Raw genomic sequence first — 23407 nt, forward strand, 5'->3', positions numbered from 1 at the left:
TCTGTGGTCGTCATCTAAATTCCGCTAAATTCCGCTAGATGACTGGATCAAAACAACATCGAGGCCTCTCATCTGTTTATTACACACCAATTATCTACCCATGTTCTACCCAACATATTAGTAGATAAAATATACATTTTTATACATAGTTTCAAAAGCGGTATAGCATGCTTAATCAATACATTTTCCACATAACAGATGAGGCACACACACATAACACGTATTTCATAGAGAAATAATCAGATCTATGAGATAGAAGAAAGTGAATATACATTCACACACATAACAACAAAATATACACATAACACGTATTTCGTATAAAATACTTCATAATTATGCGTTAGAAGAAAGTAACTACACACTCAATTGACCATAAGATGATCGAAAAGCACTACGGCCTGCAGAAGTAGTAATCCTTAGCAGATCTGGAAGATCTCTACAAAAATCAAACTTCTAGCGGGCAGAGCTTCGGCTCGGGAATCGCACTTCTCGGGATCTGCGGGGCTTCGAAACTTGCTTCGGGACTCGGGAATATTACCAGGGCTTTGGGGTACTTTTGGCACACAAAACGATGCAAAACGGGAGAGAGAAGAGAGAAAAAGAGCAAATGAGTCGGCTGCCCTCGCATCCTATTTATAGGAGGCTGGAGCCTCGCAGTACGCTGGGCGTACAGCAGTACGCGGGGCGTACGCGTCCGAATTCGTCACTGCATGCGTCATCCGAAGAACTCGAGTGTGAGGCGTGTCATGCTTCGATGTACGTTGGGCATAGTTCGGATCAAATCGGTGACTCCTTCGGATATACATCCAAATTAAAGATTAAATTTAAATACTAATTATTTAATAAACTTCAGAAATTCATATCTTCTTCATACGAACTCCGTTTTCGACGTTCTTTATATCCACGTGTAGGTGAGACTACGCTCGACAACTTTCGTCTAGACTCCATCGGCTAATTTTGAATTTATTTTTATTATTTGTTTTTAGTAGGCCCAGACAGGAAAACTTCGTTATAAATTCATAACTTCTTCGTCCGACGTCCGTTCTCGCCTAACTTTTCATCGTTTCGATACCAACAAGGAGATCTTCGATTCTCGTTTAGATTGTTTTGGCTAAAAATTGCTCGATCTCAAATCAAGTATTTCGGGCTGCATACCGCTAAGTCGAAACTTCAATAAATCATAACTTCCTCATACGAAGTCGGATTTGGGCGTTCTATATATATTCGGAAACATCGATTCAACTACTACAACATTATGCAAAGATATTGGGATTATCCCACACTTCAAATTTGACGCTTATTTTATTCTTAATTCATTAAATTATAATAATTAAGAAAATAAACACATAATACACAAATATTTCGTCATTAATACTTCAAAAAGAGTTACAAGGGTTAACCTAGACTATTACATCAATGATAATGCCTAGCCTGGAAACGCGGGCGTTACAATTCTCTCCCCCTTAGGATGATTCCGTCCCCGGAATCACACATCGACAAACAAATGTGGATAGCGACTCAACACGTCACTCTCTGTTTCCCAGGTGAGATCTGACCCATTCGTATGTTTCCAACGGACAAGCACTAATTCGACCATCTTGCGTCGAAGCTTCTTAGTCTTTCGGTCAACAATTGCCTATGGTTCTTCAACTAACCTCTTGTTTTCATCGATTCTCAACTCCGAAAGTGGAATCATGTCGGGAACTTCTCCCGTGACCTTCCTCAAATAATACACATGAAAAGTGTTATGAATTCCATTCAGTTCTTCTGGTAGTTCGAGCTTGTAAGCTTGGTTCCCAATCCTCTGAAGAAATTTAAACGCTCCAATAAACCTTGGACTTAATTTTCCCCTTTTACCAAATTTTATAAGTCCCTTCCACGACGAGACTTTAAGCAAAACCAAATCTCCAATTTCAAAAGTCATCTGTCTTCGCTTTTTGTCAGCATAACTCTTTTGACGATCCTGAGCTGCTAACATTCTTTCTCTAATTATTTTCAACTTTTCAGCGGTTTGATGGACCATCTTGGGACCCATAAACTACTTTTCCCTAGCCTCAAGCCAACAAGACGGCGTACGACACTTTTGTCCGTACAAAGCTTGATAAGTTGTCATCTTAATGCTCGAGTGAAAACTATTATTGTAGGAAAATTCTACCAATGGTAAATGTTCATCCCAATTACCTAGGAATTCCAAGGTACATGCTCTTAGCATATCTTCAAGTGTTTGTATCATCCGTTCGCTCTGACATCAGTCTGCAGATGGTAAGTTGTACTTAAACACAACTTGGTACCCAATTCCTCTTGTAGACTTTTCCAAAATCGCGAAGTGAAATGGCTATCACGATCCGACACAACCGTTAACGGAACACCGTGAAGCCTCATAATTTCCTTCACGTAAGAATTCGCAAGCTTTTCCATAGACCATTTCTCTTTGGCTGCTATGAAATGCGCACTCTTAGTGAATCGATCAACGACCACCCAAATCATGTCGTGACCATTCTTTGTTCTGGGCAGTTTAGTGACAAAATCCATAGCAATGTCTTCCCACTTACCCGTAGGCACAGGCAATGGTTCTAAACTCCCGTACGGTTTCTGATGTTATGTCTTTACTCCCGCAAAAGTCACACACTCAACCACATACTTTGCAACATCAAGCTTCATCGTCGGCCACCAGTAGTAGGGTTTTAGGTCCCTATACATTTTAGTGCTACCAGGATGAATCGAGTACATGGTTTTGTGAGCTTCTTCCATCAGAAGATCTCTGACTCCTCCTGTCTTAGGTATCCAAATCTGATCTTGGAACACCTTTAGTCCATGACTATTTACACCGAACACCAACGTTTTGCCCAAACGTTCCTCCTTTCGGTCATTCTTCTCAAAAGCTTCGCTTTGAGCATTCTTTATACTTTCCAAAATAGTCGAGAGAACTTCAATCCTTAACGCTCTTGGCCTTTTCCTTTCAAGATTGACTTTCCGACTAAGAGCATCAGCGACAACATTAGCCTTACCGGGGTGGTAAAGTATCTCACAGTCGTAGTCTTTAAGTAATTCTAACCAGCGTCGTTGCCTCATATTCAATTCCTTCTAACCAAAGAGATATTGGAGACTCTTATGATCAGTAAAAAGTTTGCACTTCATGCCATAGAGGTAATGTCTCCATATTTTCAGAGCGAAAACTACCACTGCCAACTCCAAATCATGAGTCGGGTAGTTCTTTTCATGCTCTTTCAGCTGTCGAGACGCATATGCTATCACCTTTTCTCTTTGGGTCAAAACACAACCCAATCCAACCCCAGACGCATCGCTATAAACAGCGAAGTCTTCAACTCCATCGGGTAGAGAAAGTATCGGTTCCTCGCATAGCTTCGTCTTTAGCTTTTCGAATGCTTCTTTATGCTTCTCACTCCAAGCATAAGTAGCTCCTTTTGTGGGTCAAAGCTGTTAATGGAGTAGCGATCGAAGAAAAGCCTTGGATAAACCTTCGGTAATATCCGGCTAATCCCAAAAAGCTTCGGATCTCCGTGGGACTTTTCGGTTGTTCCCACTTCATTACAGCTTCAATCTTTGCTGGATCAACCATTATCCCTTCTTGGTTGACCATGTGAACCAAGAATTGGACTTCACGAATCCAAAAATCACATTTGGAGAACTTTGCATACAACTTCTCCTGCTTCAAAACTTCTAACACTTCTTGCAAGTGTCTGCCATGCTCCTCCTGGCTTTTCGATTAAATCAAAATGTCATCTATGAATACTATCACAGATTTATCTAGGAACGGATTACAAACCCTATTCATTAAATCCATGAATGTTGCCGGAGCATTAATTAGTCCAAATGACATCACCAAGAACTCGTAGTGTCCATATCTAGTTCTGAATGCAGTCTTCTCGATATCTTTCTCTCTTACTTTTAGCTGATGATATCCTGACCTTAGATCGATCTTCAAGAAATAGCTCGAACCTTGCAATTGATCAAATAGGTCATCAATCCTTGGCAACAAATATCTATTCTTTATTGTTGCCTTGTTCAACTCTCTGTAATCAATGCACATTCTCATACTTCCATCTTTCTTCTTCACAAATAACCCCGGAGCTCCCCAGGGTGATGAACTAGGTCTAATGAAACCTTTGTCCAATAACTCCTGAAGTTGCATCATCAGCTCCTTCATCTCCGTCGGTGCTAATCGATAAGGTACTTTTGCTATTGGCGTGGTTCCTGGTAACAAGTCAATTCTGAACTCCACTTGTCTATCAGGTGGTAATCCAGGAAGATCTTCGAGAAATACTTCCGGATAATCACACACCACTGGAATACTCTACATCACCTTCTTTTCCTTCTTAGCATCAATCACGAATGCTAAATATGATGTACATCCCTTGGTCAAACACTTTCTGGCTTTCATTAGGGAAATGATTCCAGAATTCACTCTGCGTTTATCCCCATACACCATAAATGACTCTTTCCCTAGCGGGTTTACTTTAACTATCTTCTTCTTGCATAAAATTTCGGCATCATTGGTGCTAAGCCAATCCATTCCCAAAATGATCTCGAAACCATTAAGTTCGATAGGCAATAATTCCTTGTGAAACTTATTCCCATTCAGATCGATTAAGATGTTTTTCATACGAAGGCTAACAGGTACAAACTTGCCACTAACAACTTTGACTAATAAAGCATCATCTAGTCTATCAATAGGCAAAGCTAGTTTTCTACCAAACTCATGCGAAATAAAGGAGTAGTTGGCTCCAGAATCAAACAAAATTTGAGCAGGTAATTCGTTTACGAGAAAGGTACCTGAAGCGACATCAGCTTCATCTTTCGCGGCTTCAAGTGTCATCTGGAAGGCTCTCGCCTTCGGCTTTGGTGGAATGTTGGGCTTAGCTTCCTCCTTCTTCTTGGAACAGTCTTTCAAAATGTGCCCTTCCTCGTTATATCCAAAGCACATCCTTTTGTTGGACAGACACTCATTGGCAAAATGCCCAATTTTTTCACACTTGTAGCAGGTTACATCCTCACTACACTTCCAAAGTGCTTTTTCTTACACTTATTACACCATTTCGCTTCGCCTCCTTTTCCTCCAAACTTTTTCGAATCAGATTTCGAAAATTTGCTTTTCTTACCGAAACCAGATGTTCCCTCAAACTTTCTCTTCTCACCAACCTCAACCTTGTTGGTGGTTCTCCCCTTAATCATGTTCTCAACAGACTTCGCAGCCCAGATAGCTGCCTCTAGAGTATGTGCCTGACGTACCGGCACCTCGTACTCCCATGGGAGTCCTTTTGCGTATCGGTCAACCTTTGTCAGCTCATTTGGCACGATGCGCAAAGCAAACTCCATCTTATCGCTAAAGTTATTAGTGTATTCATCAACTGACATGCTACATTTCGTCAATGTTAGAAACTTATTCTCCAATTCCAACAGATTTTGAGCTGAGCAGAACTTGCACTAGAACTGCACCAAGAATTCTGCCCATGATAACTGCAGTGGCTCATTAGGGCTTAACGTCTTCCCTAGAGTGTTCCACCAACGAACGACTCCACCTCAGAATTGACGCACTGCATAGATAGTCTGCAACTTGCCTCTACAGCCACAAGTCATGAAGGCCAATTCCATTTCTGAGATCCAATCCATAACTCTAATCGGATCCTCCTTTCCATTGAAGGTCGATGGTTTGCAAGTTAGAAAGTCCTTGTACTTGCATCCCATTCCATCATTCCTTCCATCATGGTTGTTTTGCCTAACTATCGGTGGGTTGGCTTGACCAACAGACCCACTGAAGTTTCCACCTTCCGAGTGCCCTTCATTTAATTCGGACTCTTCCACACGAATTGACAGTTCTTCACGATTTTATTGAAGCAACCGCCTAGTTTCATCCATCTGACGATCCAACATTGTTTGAATCATCATTTGCACACCATCCATGGTTATTGGCTCAAGTGCTACTACTACTACAGGTATTTGTTCAATCACTGGTGGTTGATTCCTGTTTTCATCAGCATTTCCAACTCCACTTCTTGTTCTCACCATTTTTGATCTACACACCGAATAAGGTGAAATTAGATCCTCATTCACGATAGATATTCAACTCATCCTTATCATTCCGAAATGTTTACATGTTAGTTCTAATATCGTAGACGTACGCTTAGAATCCTACACACATAAAGTTTCTAGATTCGGTCGGCAACAGACCATAGATCCGAGCAAATAATATCATATATGGCAACATATAACATTTAGCACATAAAGCATTTTAGGCAACTTTCCTAAAATAAACTAGTGCTCGTGTCTAAAACATAATAGAAACATATCTCAAAATTTCACTTAGCATCATAAGTTTAAGTCTAGAAATCCTACAAATTCCTAGTTCGCTTAAACTAATGCTCTGATACCAACTGTGACATCCCCAAAATCTCGGCCAGAAAAGACCGATTTTCATTTATGCTTTTAAAATAATTTCTGAGTAAATCCTTTTGATTTGAAAGAGTTGCGGAATTTGTTCCCAAAAACAAAACGTGATAAAACAATGTTTACCAAAGCATTTCATAAAAGAAATGTATTTTCATTATATAATCAAAACTCGGGATGTCATGTTCCGATACAGACCATAAAGCATAAACGATAACATTACAAGTCATTCAACAAATATATACATATACAGACTTGTAAACAAAACAACTTGATGGTTCATCCATCTTATGCCCTTGCGCCACTTCCTGTAATACAAATAAAACTGAGTGGGTCAGGCTTGGGAGCCTGGTGAGCATATAGGGTTTTCAAACCACAATAAATAATTAAATTAATTTTCATCAACCAACAATAACCCAATTACCCATTCTCGTTATTCTCACTTTACGTCCCTAAGACAACTAACATAAGGGACCTAGTCTAATAATATTTTATCGGGGCGACTACACATGCTTCGGAGGTTCCTCAACAATATAAGTCAAATAAGGCAACCATGAGGGGGATGGAATACAACGAATGAACACCCAAGTTAATTAACACCTACAGGTTATGAGTTTGCTAGCATTCCACTGGACTGTCTAGAAAAGTCCGTGGTCGTTATCTAAATTCCCTTAGATGACTGGATCAAAACAACATTGAGGTCTCTTATCTGTTTATTACACACCAACTATCTACCTATGTTCTACCCAATATACTAGTAGATAAAATATACATTTTTATACATAGTTTCAAAACCTGTATAGCGTGCTCAATCAATACATTTTCCACATAACAGATGAGACACACACACATAACATGTATTTCATAGAGAAATAATCAGATCTATAAGATAGAAGAAAGTGAATATACATTCACACACATAACAACAAAATATACACATAACACGTATTTCGTATAAAATACTTCATAATTATGCGTCAGAAGACAGTAACTACACACTCACTTGATCAAAAGATGATCGGACAGCACTACGGCTTGCAGAAGTAGTAATCCTCAGCAAATCTGGAAGATCTCTACAAAAATCGAACTTCTCACGGGCAGAGCTTCGGCTCGGGAATCGCACTTCTCGGGATCTATGGGGCTTCGAAACTTGCTTCGGGACTCGGGAATATTACCGGGGCTTCGGGGTACTTCTGGCATGCAAAACGATGCAAAACGGGAGAGAGAAGAGAGAAAAAGAGCAAATGAGCCGGCTACCCTCGCATCCTATTTATAGGAGGTTGGAGCCTCGCAGTACGTTGGGCGTACAGTAGTACGCGGGGCGTACGCATCCGAATGCGTCACTGCATGCGTCATCCGAAGAACTCGAGTGCGAGGCGTGTCATGCTTCGCTGTATGCGTAGGTGAGACTACGCTCTACAACTTTCGTTTAGACTCCGTCGGCTAATTTTGACTTTATTTTTATTATTTATTTTTAGTAGGCCCAGACAGGAAAACTTCGTTATAAATTCATAACTTCTTCGTCCGACGTCCGTTCTCGCCTAACTTTTCATCGTTTCGATACCAACAACGAGATCTTCAATTCTCGTTTAGATTGTTTCGGATAAAAACCGCTCGATCTCAAATCGAGTATTTCGGGTTGCATACCGCTAAGTCGAAACTTCAATAAATCATTAATTTCTCATACGAAGTCGGATTTGGGCGTTCTATATATATTCGGAAACCTCGATTCAACTACTACAACGTTATGAAAAGATATTGGGATTATCCCACACTTCAAATTTGACGTTTATTTTATTCTTAATTCATTAAATTATAATAATTAAGAAAATAAACACATAATTCACATAATACACAAATATTTCATCATTAATACTTCAAAAAGAGTTACAAGGGTTAACCTAGACTATTACATCAATGATAATGCCTAGCCTGGAAACGCGGGTGTTACAGTTAACAAGCTCGGGCAATCCAACCGAGAGGCTGTGGGACATGGGTAATCCAAATGGAAGGTTGTGGACTCAATATGTGTTAGGCAATCCAACAGAAAGGTTGTAAACCAGAGCAATCCAATCGGAAGGCTGGGGGCTAGGGGTAATACAACCAGGAGGTTGTGGACCCAGTATGTGTTTCGTATATGTTCTGTTGTGTGGTACTTTTGGGGAACTCACTAAGCTTTGGCTTACATTTTAAGTTTTTTGTTTCAGGTGCCTTAGATGATCGGGGAAAAGCAAAGGCATGATCGTACACATCCTTCGGTGTCATGTTTTATACATGTTATGATATATTTATTTTTGGAACACTTGTACTTGATCTTGATTTTTCATGACTTTGTTTTGGTTGAAAACAATGATTTATATTTAATTAAAAATGAAAATTTTTATAGCGGATTTGGGATATTACAAACTGGTATCAGATCCTTGGTTTGATGGTTTTGGGCACACTCTCGAGTGTGTCCGAACTCAAACTGAGGAGTTAATAAAATCTTTAAAAAAGAAAATGATTTTTCCAAAAAGGTTTAAGAAAAGGGGTGTGATGCAGGCAATTAGCCCAGCTCAAGTAAGTATTTTCCAAAGTACCCATACATGAATGTTATGTTTTGCATACTCTTGTGAACTACATGCTAGTATAGACATAAGGATCTTCTTAGAGTTGCTTGCTAGGATGTCTGCTTAACTGAGATGTCTTTTGTATATGATATGTGGAGGTTAGAAATGCATGTTAGTGAGTATGGATCTTCAGGAGTTGTGTGATAGGATTGTTTGATTATGTGATTCCTTATTGATTAATGTTCGATGCTCGAATGTTGCTTGCTTTGTGTTATGTGAAACCCCTACTGATGTCAACTGTAACGCCTGTGTTTCCAGGCTTGTCATTTTTAGCAATGTAATAGTCTAGGTTAACCTTTGTAACCCGTTTTGAAATAATATGAATGTATTATTTGAGTATTAGGTGTTTCATGCTTAATTGCTTAATTATGTGGTTTGATTAATTAAGAATAAAATTAAGCATCAAAATTTAAGTGTAAAATAAATTTGATATCTTTGGATAATGTTGTAGTAGTTGAAACGAGGTTTCCGAATATATATAGAACGCCCAAATCTGACTTCGTATGAGGAAGTTATGATTTTCTGAAGTTTCGACTTAGCGGTATGCAGCCTGAAATACTCGATTTGAGATCGAGCGGTTTTTAGCCGAAGCAATCTAAACGAGAATCGAAGATCTCTTTGTTGGTATCGAAGCCATGAAATGTTAGGCGAGAACGGACGTCAAATGAAGAAGTTATGGATTTATAACGAAATTTTCTGTCCCGACCTATTAAAATTAAATAATAAAAATAAAGTCAAAATTAGCCGACGGAGTCTAAACGAAAGTTGTAGAGCGTAGTCTCAGCTTCGCGTGGATATAAAGAACGTCGAAAACGGAGTTCGTATGAAGAAGATATGAATTTTCAAAGTTTATTAAATAATTAATATTTAAATTTAATTATAAAATCCGGCATCATCCGAAGAGGAGTCATCGGACTCATCCGAAGTACGCCTAGCGTACTAGCGTACGCCCTGCGTACAGCGAAGCATGACGCACCTCGCACTCAAGTTCGTCGGATACGTAAGCAATGACGACTTCGGACGCGTACGCCCCGCGTAGCTGAGTACGCTCCAGCCTCCTATAAATAGGATGCGAGGGCAGCCGGCTCATTTGCTCTTTTTCTCTCTTCTCTCTCCCGTTTTTCATTGTTTTGCGTGCCAGAAGTACCCCGAAGCCCCGATAATATTCCCGAGCCTCGAAGCAAGTTTCGAAGCCCCGAAGATCCCGAGAAGTGCGATTCCCGAGCCGAAGCTCTGCTCGCGAGAAGTTCGATTTTTGTGGAGATCTTCCAGATCTGCTGAGGATTACTACTACTGTAAGCCGTAATGCTGTCTGATCATTTTCTGATCAAGTGAGTGTGTAGTTACTTTCTTCTAACGTATAACTATGAAGTATTTTATACGGAATACGTGGTATGTGTATAATTTTGTTGTTATGTGTGTGAATGTATATTCACTCTCTTCTATCTCATAGATCTGATTTATTTTCTATGAAATACGTGTTATGTGGGTGTGCCTCATTTGTTATGTGGAATATGTATTGAATGAAAATGCTATACAGGTTTTAAACTATGTATGAAAATATATATTTTTATCTACTAATATGTTGGGTAGAACATGGGTAGATAGTTGGTGTGTAATAAACAGATGAGAGGCCTCGATGTTGTTGTTGTTGATCTAGTTATTCAGTGGAGTATGGATAACGACCACAGACTCTTTCTAGACAGTCTTGTGGAACGCTAGCAGGTTCATAACCTGTAGGTGTTGTGAACGATGTGTTCACCGGTGTACTCTTTCCCCCTCATGGTTGCCTTTAGGATATCTATTGTTGAGGAAACCCCTTAGCAGTAATGTCCGTCCTGATGAAAATCCTAGATTAGGTCCCTTGAGATAGATGTTGTTTTAGGGACGTAAGTGATGATAACGGGAACGGGTAATCGGGATAGTGTTGGTTGGTGAATTAAATATAATTTATTTATTGTGGGTTGAAAACCCTATATGCTCACCAGGCTCCCAAGCCTGACCCACTCAGTTTTATTTGTATTACAGGAAGTGGCGCAAGGGCATAAGGTGGATGAATCATCGAGTTGTTTTGTTTACAAGTCTGTATATGTATATATTTGTTGAATGACTTGTAACGTTATCGTTTATGCTTTATGGTCTGTATCGGAACATGACATCCCGAGTTTTGATTATATAAATGAAAATGCATCTCTTGATGAAATGCTTTGATAAATATTATTTTATCATGTTTTGTTTTGAGAACAAATTCCACAACTCTTTCAGATCACAAGGATTTACTCTGAAATTATTATAAAAGCATAAATGAAAATCGGTCTTTTCTGGCCGGGATTTTGGGGATGTCACATCAACTAACTATTAAACGAAAATTTTAGGTTGCATGCTATAGGGATTAAATAATATTATAATGTTACGTTAAACTCTATTGCACAGCTCTTGTTTGAGTCAAACTGTTGTAGTGCAAGACCTCACAGTCGAAAAAATGTTTAATGTTTGTTGTATGTGATTGTATTCGTGAGCTAATCTTCTTAATGTTGAATCCTAGTAAGTGGCTTCTCAATTTTTTTAGAGATGATTTCTTATTTATTTGCTTAATTTCAATTTTTGAATGTTAGTCTTAATTTTGATTTCCTTTTTTTGTTGAACTTCAAAATTTTATGTTGTGACTGTGTTGGGACTTTTCAATTGCTTAAAGGTTATTCACATCATCAGAGGCAGCCAACAGTAAACAAAAAGGAACTTTCTTAATCTCGTTTTATTTTTTTGTTAACCTATTTGTTGTTAGCAGTTAGCCTCTTATCACTTATATCTATTAAATGGGTTGGCTATGTTATGCACTGAAAAAGATTTGTGAAATAATATTGAACTTGATGTTATAGTTGATGACTTTGCATCTAAAAAACACTCGAAAATGTAATTTTATTTGGTTTTTCTGTGCTTTATATATGTATTAGCGTTTAGATCCTGTTATGTTCTTTTTTATTTTATTTTTTATGTATTAATAGTTGTTAGGTTGTTTGGCTCTCGGTGTCTGTCCCTAAGCCTTCTCATTTCCATAAGTAGTGAGTTACCAGCCTGCAATTGTTTTTTTTATAATGATTAATAAATTTTGGAAATGCTGCCATATATATATCTTCTATCTTAATAAAAGAAATCAATTTTGCCACGTGGCACTTCCACAAACCATTTTTCATCAAAGTGAAATTCCAATTATACCCTTCTTTATTCTAAATATCTCTTTACATATTATCAATAACTCAAAAAAAAAACAAAAAAATTGCACAATTAACTTTAAATCCCTATAAATTTGTAACGACTAACATTATTTTGAATTCCATTTTTACCTTTAATTTCGGCATAATATTCAATTTCCTAATATAATTCGATTCCATTTAATTTATAAAGATACAATAAGATTCTTACTTCTATTTTTTAGTTCATATATTTGGTTTGTTCTATGGTTAGTACATATAATATACATCCTTTTCTCATTCTTCTATTAAACTTTAAATGTTATTGTTTATTAAATTAATTATGTTTAATATGTGATAAATAATATCTAATGTATTGTATTTCGAAGTATATTTATAATAAATAACTTGTTGAATATATTTATAATTTTAATGTATATTTTATGTTTAACAAATTATAAAACACAACAAGTTGTTTTATAATGTCTATTTATATTTTCTAATTCAAATGTTAATTGCTTCATTGTTTAGGTTTATTTTGTTTTTTGTTTTGCTACATCTTTAATTATGGGTATCATCTTTAATTTAAAAAAGTTATATTATTTACACAAATATATTTTTATAAAAATAAGATTAAAATTTTATAATTTTTTGTTTTTTCATTACCATTTTTAATTATTAATAATTCAATATTATATTTCTCTTTTTACCCGTGTTTTTTACGGGTTGTAACCGTGTATATATATATATATATATATATATATATATATATATATATATATATATATATATATATATATATATATATATATATATATATATATAACCACACACATACCTGTCCAGATTTTAAGCTCATCTCTTGAAGGAAAGTTTTATTAAGGACAAGATTACAAATTTGATCCGCATGTATGTCAAAAATTGGGACTTTATCCAAAACATTTTAGAATTGCACAAATGGTCCAAAATAAGAACTTTATTACGAGTTGGTCTAAAACTTTTTGAGTAAATTACACAAATGGTCCCTATGGTTTAGGGTAATTTGTGTGTTTGGTCTCTAACTTACTTTTTAACTCGGAAGGTCCCTACTGTTTGTTTTTGTTACACGTTTGGTCCCTGTCTTATCTAAAAAACTATTTTTCACTTGATTTTTTAAAATATATAAATAAACACACCCCAACCCCAACCCCCCTCACCTTACCTTACCTATCCCATAATTTTTTTCTATTTAAATAAAAGTATTTTTAGGTAAGACAGGGACTAATCGTGTAACAAAAACAAACAGTAGGGACCAAGCGCGTAACAAAAACAAACATTAGGGACTTTTCGAGTTAAAAAAATAAGTTAGGGACCAAACGTGCAAATTACCCTAAACCATAGGGACCATTCATGTAATTTACTCTTACTTTTTTAATGTATTTCAAATGACGAATTTATCATTTTAATTTTCTTTTTTAATTTTTTTTACAATAAATATAAAAACATAAATAAAATACAACACTCACCCCACCTCTCACCCCTTCCCGTATATCTCTCTTTTCTAAAATACCACCACCACTAATTACCATCGATTGGAGATACAAACGCCGCCACCACTGTTGCCGAACAGAGATATGAACGCCACCTCCCCATCGCCAAAACTAGATCTTTAAATCCAATGAAGGTAACGCTGAAAACCCATGGGTTTTTATGCCTCAGACGGAAAACATAAGGCTAATAGATTAGGGTTTCATGGCGGCGGCGGGTAGATTAGGGTTTTATGAGACGACATTGTACGTGTACCATGGAGGGTTGCTCAATTAGGGGGTTCCAGATCTAGACATGAAGTTGATCTTACGCGAAGAAGGCGAACTGAGAAAGAGGGTGACGACTCCGGTTGTCGTTCAACGAGTAGAAGAGAGAGAAAAGAGGTATCAAACGAGCATCATCAGCGTCGTTGGGGAACGAGCAAGACGAAGCCGACGTTCTTTATCTTCTTCGACTAGCGGGTCACTATTGTCATCCTTCATCAAAAAAAGAGATGGTGGATTCTAAAACAGAATGATATGGGCTGTTCATGGGTCTAAGATAAATTTGAAAGATTGATTTGGTTTTCTTTCTCGTTTTCTAGAGGTTTTTAGAATTTTTGTTTGCAGATCTCGAAAACTCAAATATGTTGTTCTTGGGTGTTATTGAGTTTGCAAGAAAATTCATGGTTGTGTTTGAGATTGCAGATATGAAAAAATAAGTGTTTGGTTTTCAAATCTGATTTTTTTTTTGTTTGCCTTGGAGCTGGTGTTAGTGGTGGTCTTCGACGGTAGTGGTGGTGACCAGTGGTTATGGTGGATTTCGGTGGTGGCTTGAGAGAGAGAGAGAGAGAGAGAGAGAGAGAGAGAGAGAGAGATATGGTGGGTGGGTTAGTAATAGGTAGTGGGGTTATCATTTTATATTTTAATTTAGAAAATAGTTAAATTAAATAAGAAAAATAGAAAATAAAAATACAAAATGCAAACTGTTCATTTTTAAAAGTTAAAAATAAATTGAAAACAAACTCAGAACAAATAAAACGTTTTTGATGTAACTTTAAAACATTTTGAACTAAAATTCCAATTTTTTACAAACTTAAGGACAAAAATTACAATTTTGTCTTTATTAACTCTAAACTTTTTTCTTAAAAACTAAATAAATAAGCAAATTATAGGACCAAATTTTTTATCGCTCTCAAAATCTTGTTGAAAAAACTGTTCATAGTTATTGTAAAAGGATCCTAACATTTATATGTGCATATATGTTTATTCATAAACTACCAATCACTGTTGCATAAATTTTTATACATCTATATTTAGAAAATATGTAATCGACGTATTTGATTTTAATATTAAAAAAAATAATAAACGAATAGTGTAACATAAGACTATAAGAGTACAAAATATAAAACATATAAAAATAATTCAAATGAGGTATATACCTATAGTTAATTTAGTTACAATTCTTTTTAACCCTAATCAAGAATTATACACAAGCTAGGGTAAAAACCTGTCAATCGTAACACTCGTCATTTCCGCCGCCGTAGATTGAGTTCCCGTCACTCCGGCAACCGGCACCTCATTGCATCTATCACACCTTGTCGTCTTCAACAACATTTGCCGGCACGACGGACATGTAAAATGAGATACGATCCATCTGTCAATACACACGACGTGAAAACAATGGCTGCAAAGCGGCAACACTCTAACCTCGTCTCCGACAACAAATTCCGTCAGGCAGATGGCGCAATCGGAGAATCTCTCGGTCATGGAATCGCCGGAGTACGTGAGCTTTGGAATGCTTCTCAGAAGCTTGGAAGCCGGTAGCGAGAAGTGATCGTTCTGGGTGTTTGTAACGGTGTCGCCGGAAAACCAGCGGAAGCAGGTGCAGCGAGCGGCGGCGTTGAGGGCGATAAGGCAAAGTAAGAAAAACAAGATGATTACGAGGCCGACGAAGAGAAAGAACTGAGAGCTATAGATTACGTAGTGGTCGTCCGGCGTTGGTTCTGGCGGTGTCGGCGTGGGTGAATATTGATCACCGAGAATCATGAAACGGTGAGACATGGGTGTGGTTGGGAACTGGTGGTGGGGTCAAGGAGCATGAGCCTGTTTTCAGCTTTATATAATGATTTTATTAACAACCGCTTTAACTATATTTCAAAGAAAAAATATGTATACTTAATACTTTTATTGGACCTCATTAGTTTTATAAACTCAAACGTTTTACTGCATAAATCTTCCCATTGATTGAAAATAATAATAAAAAATAGTTTTTAGTACTAGCTGTATTGAATGTTGTCCTATCTTTTTAAGGTTATAGTTAAATTTCGTTGGAACATAAATAAAACTAAAAATAATTTAAGGAGTAAATTAGATTTATCAATTAAAAAAAGTTATGAATTACTTTGTAAAATGGATTGGTTTGGTTAACCAATCAATGTTTTTTGTTTTCTTTGATTTATAAGTGATATCAAATGGTTTATAGTCAAGATATATAGTTATCTGGCGTTAATATTGTTTCATTCATTTTAAATCTTGTTTTCATTTGACACTAATTTATTAAGAATATATCAGAGAGTGTGTTTCCTTCCTTATTCCAAAAAATAAATAGAAGTGATGAGTCATAAAATGGGTTCCTCGAGGTTCGTTTAGAAGGTTTGATTTCTCATTTTTTTTTCGTGATTATGGGAACCAAAAAATGGTTATATCTTAGGTTGATTGGTTGAAAAATACTGTTAACGCCTCTATCTAGTCATTTTTAGATTTTAATATATTCAACTACTCAAAAATTAATTACTAGAAATATCAGTTTATTTTTATAAATAAGATAGCTTGATTTTAAACACTACAATTTTAAACAATTGCTCATATTGACTAAAAGGGGGGACATCTCATTTGGTTCAAAAGATAACAAAAGTTACACATGATCTTTTATGTATATAAAGATTCGTTTTTTATGGCTCAAAAGCCTTCATGCAAATTGAAACAATCCATGAAGGACAAAAAAGAAGAAAAACAATCCTTTAAGACCAAATTGGTTTGAATTATTATACTATAAGTACAACATATGTAATGATCGTATTAACATTTTCATCAAACTAAAAGTTCTAATTAAGACATGATTTTAACATTATAGAGAAATAATATCACACCAAATAGATTAAAAAACAAACAATTTGGAGAGAACCAACATCCTTAATTTCAACAAAAAATTTGCATCATTCGTTTTGCACTAACATCACATAAATCATTATACGTAACCTTCATCTATCTCAATTCTCGTGTACCATATTTTTTGGATTTGAAAAACATTACCTGAAAACAAGCATATCACACTCTTACCTGATTCAATGATGTAATTTTTAATTAAATATATCGCATCACTGTTTTTAATTAATTAAGTTGTCTAAGGTTGTTTTTGTTAAGTGTGACATCCTAGAACTCGACCCACTTTTTGGAGCTACTTCTAATAATAAAGATGAGAACGATATTCACATCTTAAACATAAGAAAAATTGAAGTGTGTTATTGTCCTACCTTGTTCCATTTTATTACGCGGGAGAAAGGAATATGATTTTGGTCCAATAAACATCAGCCCCATACACACTTGTATCATAAGAAACATAGCCCCACCCAATGATCTCATATACAATTATCACGATCTTGTAAATGGATACCGTATAGATGAATTTTGCTTAGAAATTACCTTTGCCCCAATTAAGACCTTTCCACCAATTTGCCTCGCATACCTTATTTTGATTTTTATCCCTTGTAACTATAATTGCATTGATTTTCTCCCCGCCAAACCACGATTGTGCACACCACTCCGATAGTGGCGTTGTGCTTACATGACACCACATCTGCTATGAGCTATGGTTTGCACCACATTAGGTTACAATGTGCACTCTCTCTATCTCTTGGTTCTCACTTCTTTTATCTTTCTTCTAAGGATCGTTCAAAACATATTTTATACCCAGAGAGAGAAAGAAAAAACTCATAAAATACACAAATTTCATCAGCGTTTTTGTAATATTTCAATAATTGAAAGAAAATTATTTGTACTAACTTCTAAATATAACATTTCGATTACAAAAATCAACATATTTAAAATAAAAAAATGTTTCTTCTAGCTTTTTGAGATGTAAAATCATTAATAATATCTTCGAGATCGATCTTTTATAGCATATATTTATCTATACATAGAATATCCAAGTTGTTTAACATTTCTTGTAACACTGACGACCTTAAGTAATTATTGTATAACTCCTCTTTACGGATGCACCAGTTACAAGAATAGTTAATAGGATTCTATAATCAATAAAAAAATTCGGGTATCAATCAACAACTTTAACAAATTCAAAAATTGCAACCTCAAATTCGATATTATTAGGTAGAATCATTTGCAACAGTTTTAATTCAGTAAAAATAGCATTCGAATCCATTACAAAAAAAATGTTATTAGAAAAAGTAGTTGCAAACTTTATTCAATACTCTTTTAAGTCCCTTTTCATCTAAAGTTCTAAAGTGTTTGAGTCATATAATAATTTAAAAATACTTTGGAAATACTTCAATTGTTCAAATCTAGTATTTAGTGAAACAATTGCAACATCCATAATAACACGAAAGTAATCAGCCTTAAAATACGCCTTAATAGAAATGTAGGTTCGACATCCATATCTAAAGCAATAATTTTAGCAATATTTATGCTTGATGCAAACCCTTTATTTCTAAATTTCTTAAAAATATGTCATTACATTTTGTAATTGGTTAATTGTGGCATCAATATAAATATATTTAGATTGTAATTTTTTTACTTACCATATTAGTGGTAAATAAAATTTAATACCAAAAAACCATATCAAGTAAAAATTCAAAACTCTCAATAGAATTAACTAAACTTTGGGTTTCACTTTTTGATTTTGGGTTATTACATTATTTAGCTAATTCTAGCAAAGCTAATCGTATTTGAGAAGCATGAAATCTAATAGCTTTGACATTTTTAATTCTATTTTCCCAACAAGTATTAGATAAAGAATTTATAGGTAAAGTTGAGACATTATCTAACAATATTTTCTATCTTTTAGTAGAGCTAGAAAATAATGTATATAAGTGTTGCCCAACACCAAAAAAGGAAACAACTTTACCTGAAGAAAAAATGGGTCACTTTAAAAGATGGACCATGGACGGTTGACCTTATCGTTCACCCTCTTGAACGAGTTTGCTTCTTCCTCTCTTATTATCTCTCTTCAACTTGGGTGTGTATATAGGAAGTACACCAAAGTTGATGTGGTGCTTTCCTCTTGCTTATCTGAAAGAAAACCATGTCACGGGTGTGGATAATATACATGAGTGCATTATCTAAAGTAATTTATCGATTAAATAACTGATGCACCATAAATAGGGGGTTTACATCGATTAAGGGCATGTTTTGTTTTTTTTTTCTTTTTTCTTTCCACATAATGTGTTGTATAGATGAATGAGAGAGTGTTAAATTGATAAATGATGTATGTCTAGAGTACATATTGCATAAATAAATACTATTTCTCTTTTGGATTGAATGAACAATTTGAATATCAAAATTACCATTTTACTCTTTGGTCTAGAAGTGATGCTAAATAATATTTGACTCGCTTATATGAGAATCTTTATAATTCGAAATTGTAAAAGACCAAGATAAAAATTATATATATATATATATATATATATATATATATATATATATATATATATATATATATATATATATATATATATAGAGAGAGAGAGAGAGAAAGAGAAAGAGAGAGAGAAATAGAGAGTTAAGTTTATATATAACCTATAAGTATTGTATGAATGTAGGATACATTCTCAGTCAATCGTTTGATAAGGTTATAATGACAATTTGATACATAAATCAATTAATTAATATTAAATGTTGATCCTATAATCATAGTAATTGAGGTTAACAAGGGATTGATTTCAAAACCACCAACTATTAGAATGATGGCTTTAGCCCTTGACTTGTCGACTCCACAAACGCACATCACCATCATCAAACCACCATTGGTACCATCATCATTTGGGCCTTAAATCAGCCATCTACACCACTTGCAACTCTGAAAAAATAGATAAGAAGAAGGGTGTTGGTTCTTGTTTGTGACAAAGGGAAAAAGATGCAACGAAGGAGAGAAAAAAAAAAAGAAGAATTGAGTTCTTCTTATTCGTTTTGTTCCTCTTCCTATCTCTCACCTTCTACGAGGAATTTTTTCTTCTATTCCTCTTTCTATGTCAATGACATCATGATCTGTTTTTAAAACATGCTCAAGTTGCATCTAAATGTAGCTAAGTTTTAATTTCATCTTGTGAATATCTTTTAGGAAAACTGAAAAAAAAATCCTTACATATTGATCTCATAATCGATTTAGTCCTTATTTTTTTTATTCAATAAAGTCCCAAAAACTAGTAATCGTATTCAACTTAACCCTTTTACCTGGTCAAAAGGTCATTCAACTTTCAAAAATTACACCATTGGCCCAGATTTCAAATTTTATTACAAATTTGATCTATAATTTATACTTTTAGCCCAGATTTTAAATTTTACTACAAAAATTTTCAAATATTTACCCTTTTTGCCAAGATTTCAGAATTTTCTAATGAAATCATCCTAACTTTAGTTGTTTTTACAACATTTTTTCTCAAAAAAATAATTTTGAATATGTTCTTTTCTTTATAGAATCAGATTTATACAAAAAATATATATTTTTTTCACATAAAAATCTTCTATTTTCTATATAACAACTTTTTTTAAAACTTTTTTGTATACGAAAAACCTATATATATATATATATATATATATATATATATATATATATATATATATATATATAAACACATATTTTACAAAAATATATATACAAACATCTATTTTATTATACATACATTTTGTTAAAACATATTTATATGCACCCAAATAAGTGTTTGTATACATTTCTTTTGTAAAACCATATTTATATATTTTTTTATAAACACCTATTGTATAATACACATTTGTATTCAAACACGTTTTTATAAACAAATATATACAAAAATGTGTTTTTAATATATATATATATATATATATATATATATATATATATATATATATATATATATATATATATAAACATCTTTTTGATAAAAATCAATATTTGAGAAGTTAATTATCGACAATTAAATTATCCTTTTAAATGTATACTCTAAATAATAGTTATATAAGAATTAATACCATAAAACAATAACTCATATTCAAAACTCCTTTGGAATTTTGATCACAGATAAAAAAAATATACGTCTTCAAACTAAAAAACAAAATCTGTTGTTATACAATTTTTTTTTCAACTCACACAACGTTATATTTTTGTTTTAAAGCCAAAATAATCTATCAAAATGGGTTATTTCCAAGTTATAAGTTACCATATTCCAATGCAAATTAGATTTCACTGTTAGTAGAATACATTTTCTTTACCTTCATACCAAAGTTGGGTGTCAAATCAAACGTGTATGTATGTATGTATGTATGTATGTATATATATATATATATATATATATATATATATATATATACATATATATATATATATATATACACACACACACACGCACGTGCGTTTACTATGAAAGAGGTATTTGTCTATATATATATTTTTTATTTAAAAAAAGTTTTTATATAGAAAACATAAGATTTTTTATGTGAAAACATTTTTTCTCTTGTATAAATATGAGTTTTTTAAAAGAAAAAATATATTCGAATTTTTTTGAGAAAGATTTTTTATGTGAAAATATATTTTTCTTGTATAAATATGATTTTTTTTAAAGAAAAAACATATTCAAAATTTTTTTTGAGAAAAAAGTTTGTATAAAATTTTGAAATCTATGCCAAAAGTGTAAATTTTAGACGACATTTGTAATAAATTTTAAAATCTAGACCAATAGTGTAAATTTTGGACCAAATTTGTAAAAAAAAAAAAATTGAAAATTTGGGCCAAAACTATAATTTTTTTGAAAGTTGGATGACCTATTGACCGAGTAAAATGGGTAAATTAGATACGATTATCAGTTTTTGGGACTTAACTGAATAAAAAAAATATAATGACTAAATCGAATATGAGACCAATATGTAAGAACTTTTTTGCAGTTTACATGCCACATGATTTTGTTGAATTAAAACTTTGTAGGTAATCACCATCTCTACTCCTCACATATAAACCCTACCTCGATTTTTCCCTAATTCAAGGGGGTACCCCTGTTTTTTTCATTCTATTCATTACCGATTTTGCCCTTGTTGATTATCACGATTAACAAAAAAATGAACTATCAGTTTCCTTCCAAATCAAAAAGAAATTGCCAACCAACTTTTTCCAAAATCGCCGCATGTATAAATTTGGACTAAATCGATTATATATTTACTTTCTTTAACGTTTTTAATCGATTTCAAATACACTTGTCTAGTCACATACCATCGCCTCTCTTATCTGGTACGTATTACATCAATCTTCATTGTTTGGTTGTCCGATTATATATCATTTAATGTCTTTCCATAGCTGTGTGAAGTTGAACTCCGATTGTTTCTAACGTGTAACCAAAACCTGATTGGCTTTACCTTATTTTGTTGTTGGAGAAGTTTATCAATAATTGTAAGAACTGATATAAGATCTTTAGTAATCCATCATATTAGATTTTTTATTTAGCTTTGTTTGTCTATATTCGATACCAGTTACATTGTAATTCCATGTGATCAACAAATAGTTGATTAATTTCATCTATTTGTATTTTTACTTGAACATGAAGTGTTTGATTATATGCCTAAATGAAATATGTTTTCGAATTGACTGCAACTTATTTGATTCAGGAGTATTTGGCTTTTGATGTTAAAAACTTTTATTTTTCAACGATAAAATTGATATAGTTTTCATGTTTATGTGATAGAAAAGTTGCTAGTTATATCATGTTTGATTTTCAAATTTTAAGAAAGCATGTGTGATATTTTCAAGCTTCTAAAAGTGACCAGATATGTTTAACATGGGATTTTCAAGTTTCTAACAACTCAATGGTTTTTGATTTTATATATGTAAAACTTTTGACGATGTTACTAATTACTACTGATTATTACATGTATTTAAAACTATTCTATCAGGATATTTACAAAATCACCGTGACAGAATACTTACAAAATCAATCTGCAAAATATTTATAGAACCATTCTGCCAGAATATTCACTGAATACAATGCTCCAAATCATTATTTAAGACTTATGCTTTTAGTACGTTTTCATTAAAATTTTACCCGATCCATCATTACTTTTTGTAGGATTTTTTTAGTGATGTATTGATGTTAAGTTTTAGATTCCAACAAGCAGGGCCGGTCGAGGGCAACCCGGGCGACCGCCCAGGGACCATGTCTTCAGGGGGCCCAAAATTTCTTTGCTATATAGTGTGTGTGTGTGTGTGTATATATATATATATATATATATATATATATATATATATATATAATTTATTACCTAAATGATTTTTATGCTTAAAGTTGGTTCAAACGCAAACTAACTCCAAAGGTAAACAATTTAGTGTGTTTGTTATTGTTAATTGAACGCGTTTATAGTGAAGAATAAATAATAATTTTTTTTTAATCTTTATTATATTTGTCTATAAAGGGCCCTTTTTTTTCTTTTTGCCCCGGGCCCC

The 23407-nt window shown here is 33.9% G+C and overlaps 1 protein-coding gene across 1 annotated transcript; it reads right to left on the minus strand.

Annotated features, from left to right (window-relative positions):
- Window positions 1-15207: 15207 nt before the first annotated feature.
- LOC145088732 (RING/U-box superfamily protein) lies at window positions 15208-15774 on the minus strand. Its single transcript, XM_079027134.1, has one exon. The coding sequence runs from the start codon at window positions 15772-15774 to the stop codon at window positions 15208-15210; it is 567 nt and encodes a 188-aa protein (XP_078883260.1).
- Between the last annotated feature and the right edge of the window lie 7633 nt (window positions 15775-23407).

The sequence above is a fragment of the Lactuca serriola genome, chromosome 2, assembly GCF_051521515.1.
Source record: "Lactuca serriola cultivar US96UC23 chromosome 2, Lser_US96UC23_V15, whole genome shotgun sequence".
NCBI classification, from domain to species: Eukaryota; Viridiplantae; Streptophyta; class Magnoliopsida; order Asterales; family Asteraceae; genus Lactuca; species Lactuca serriola.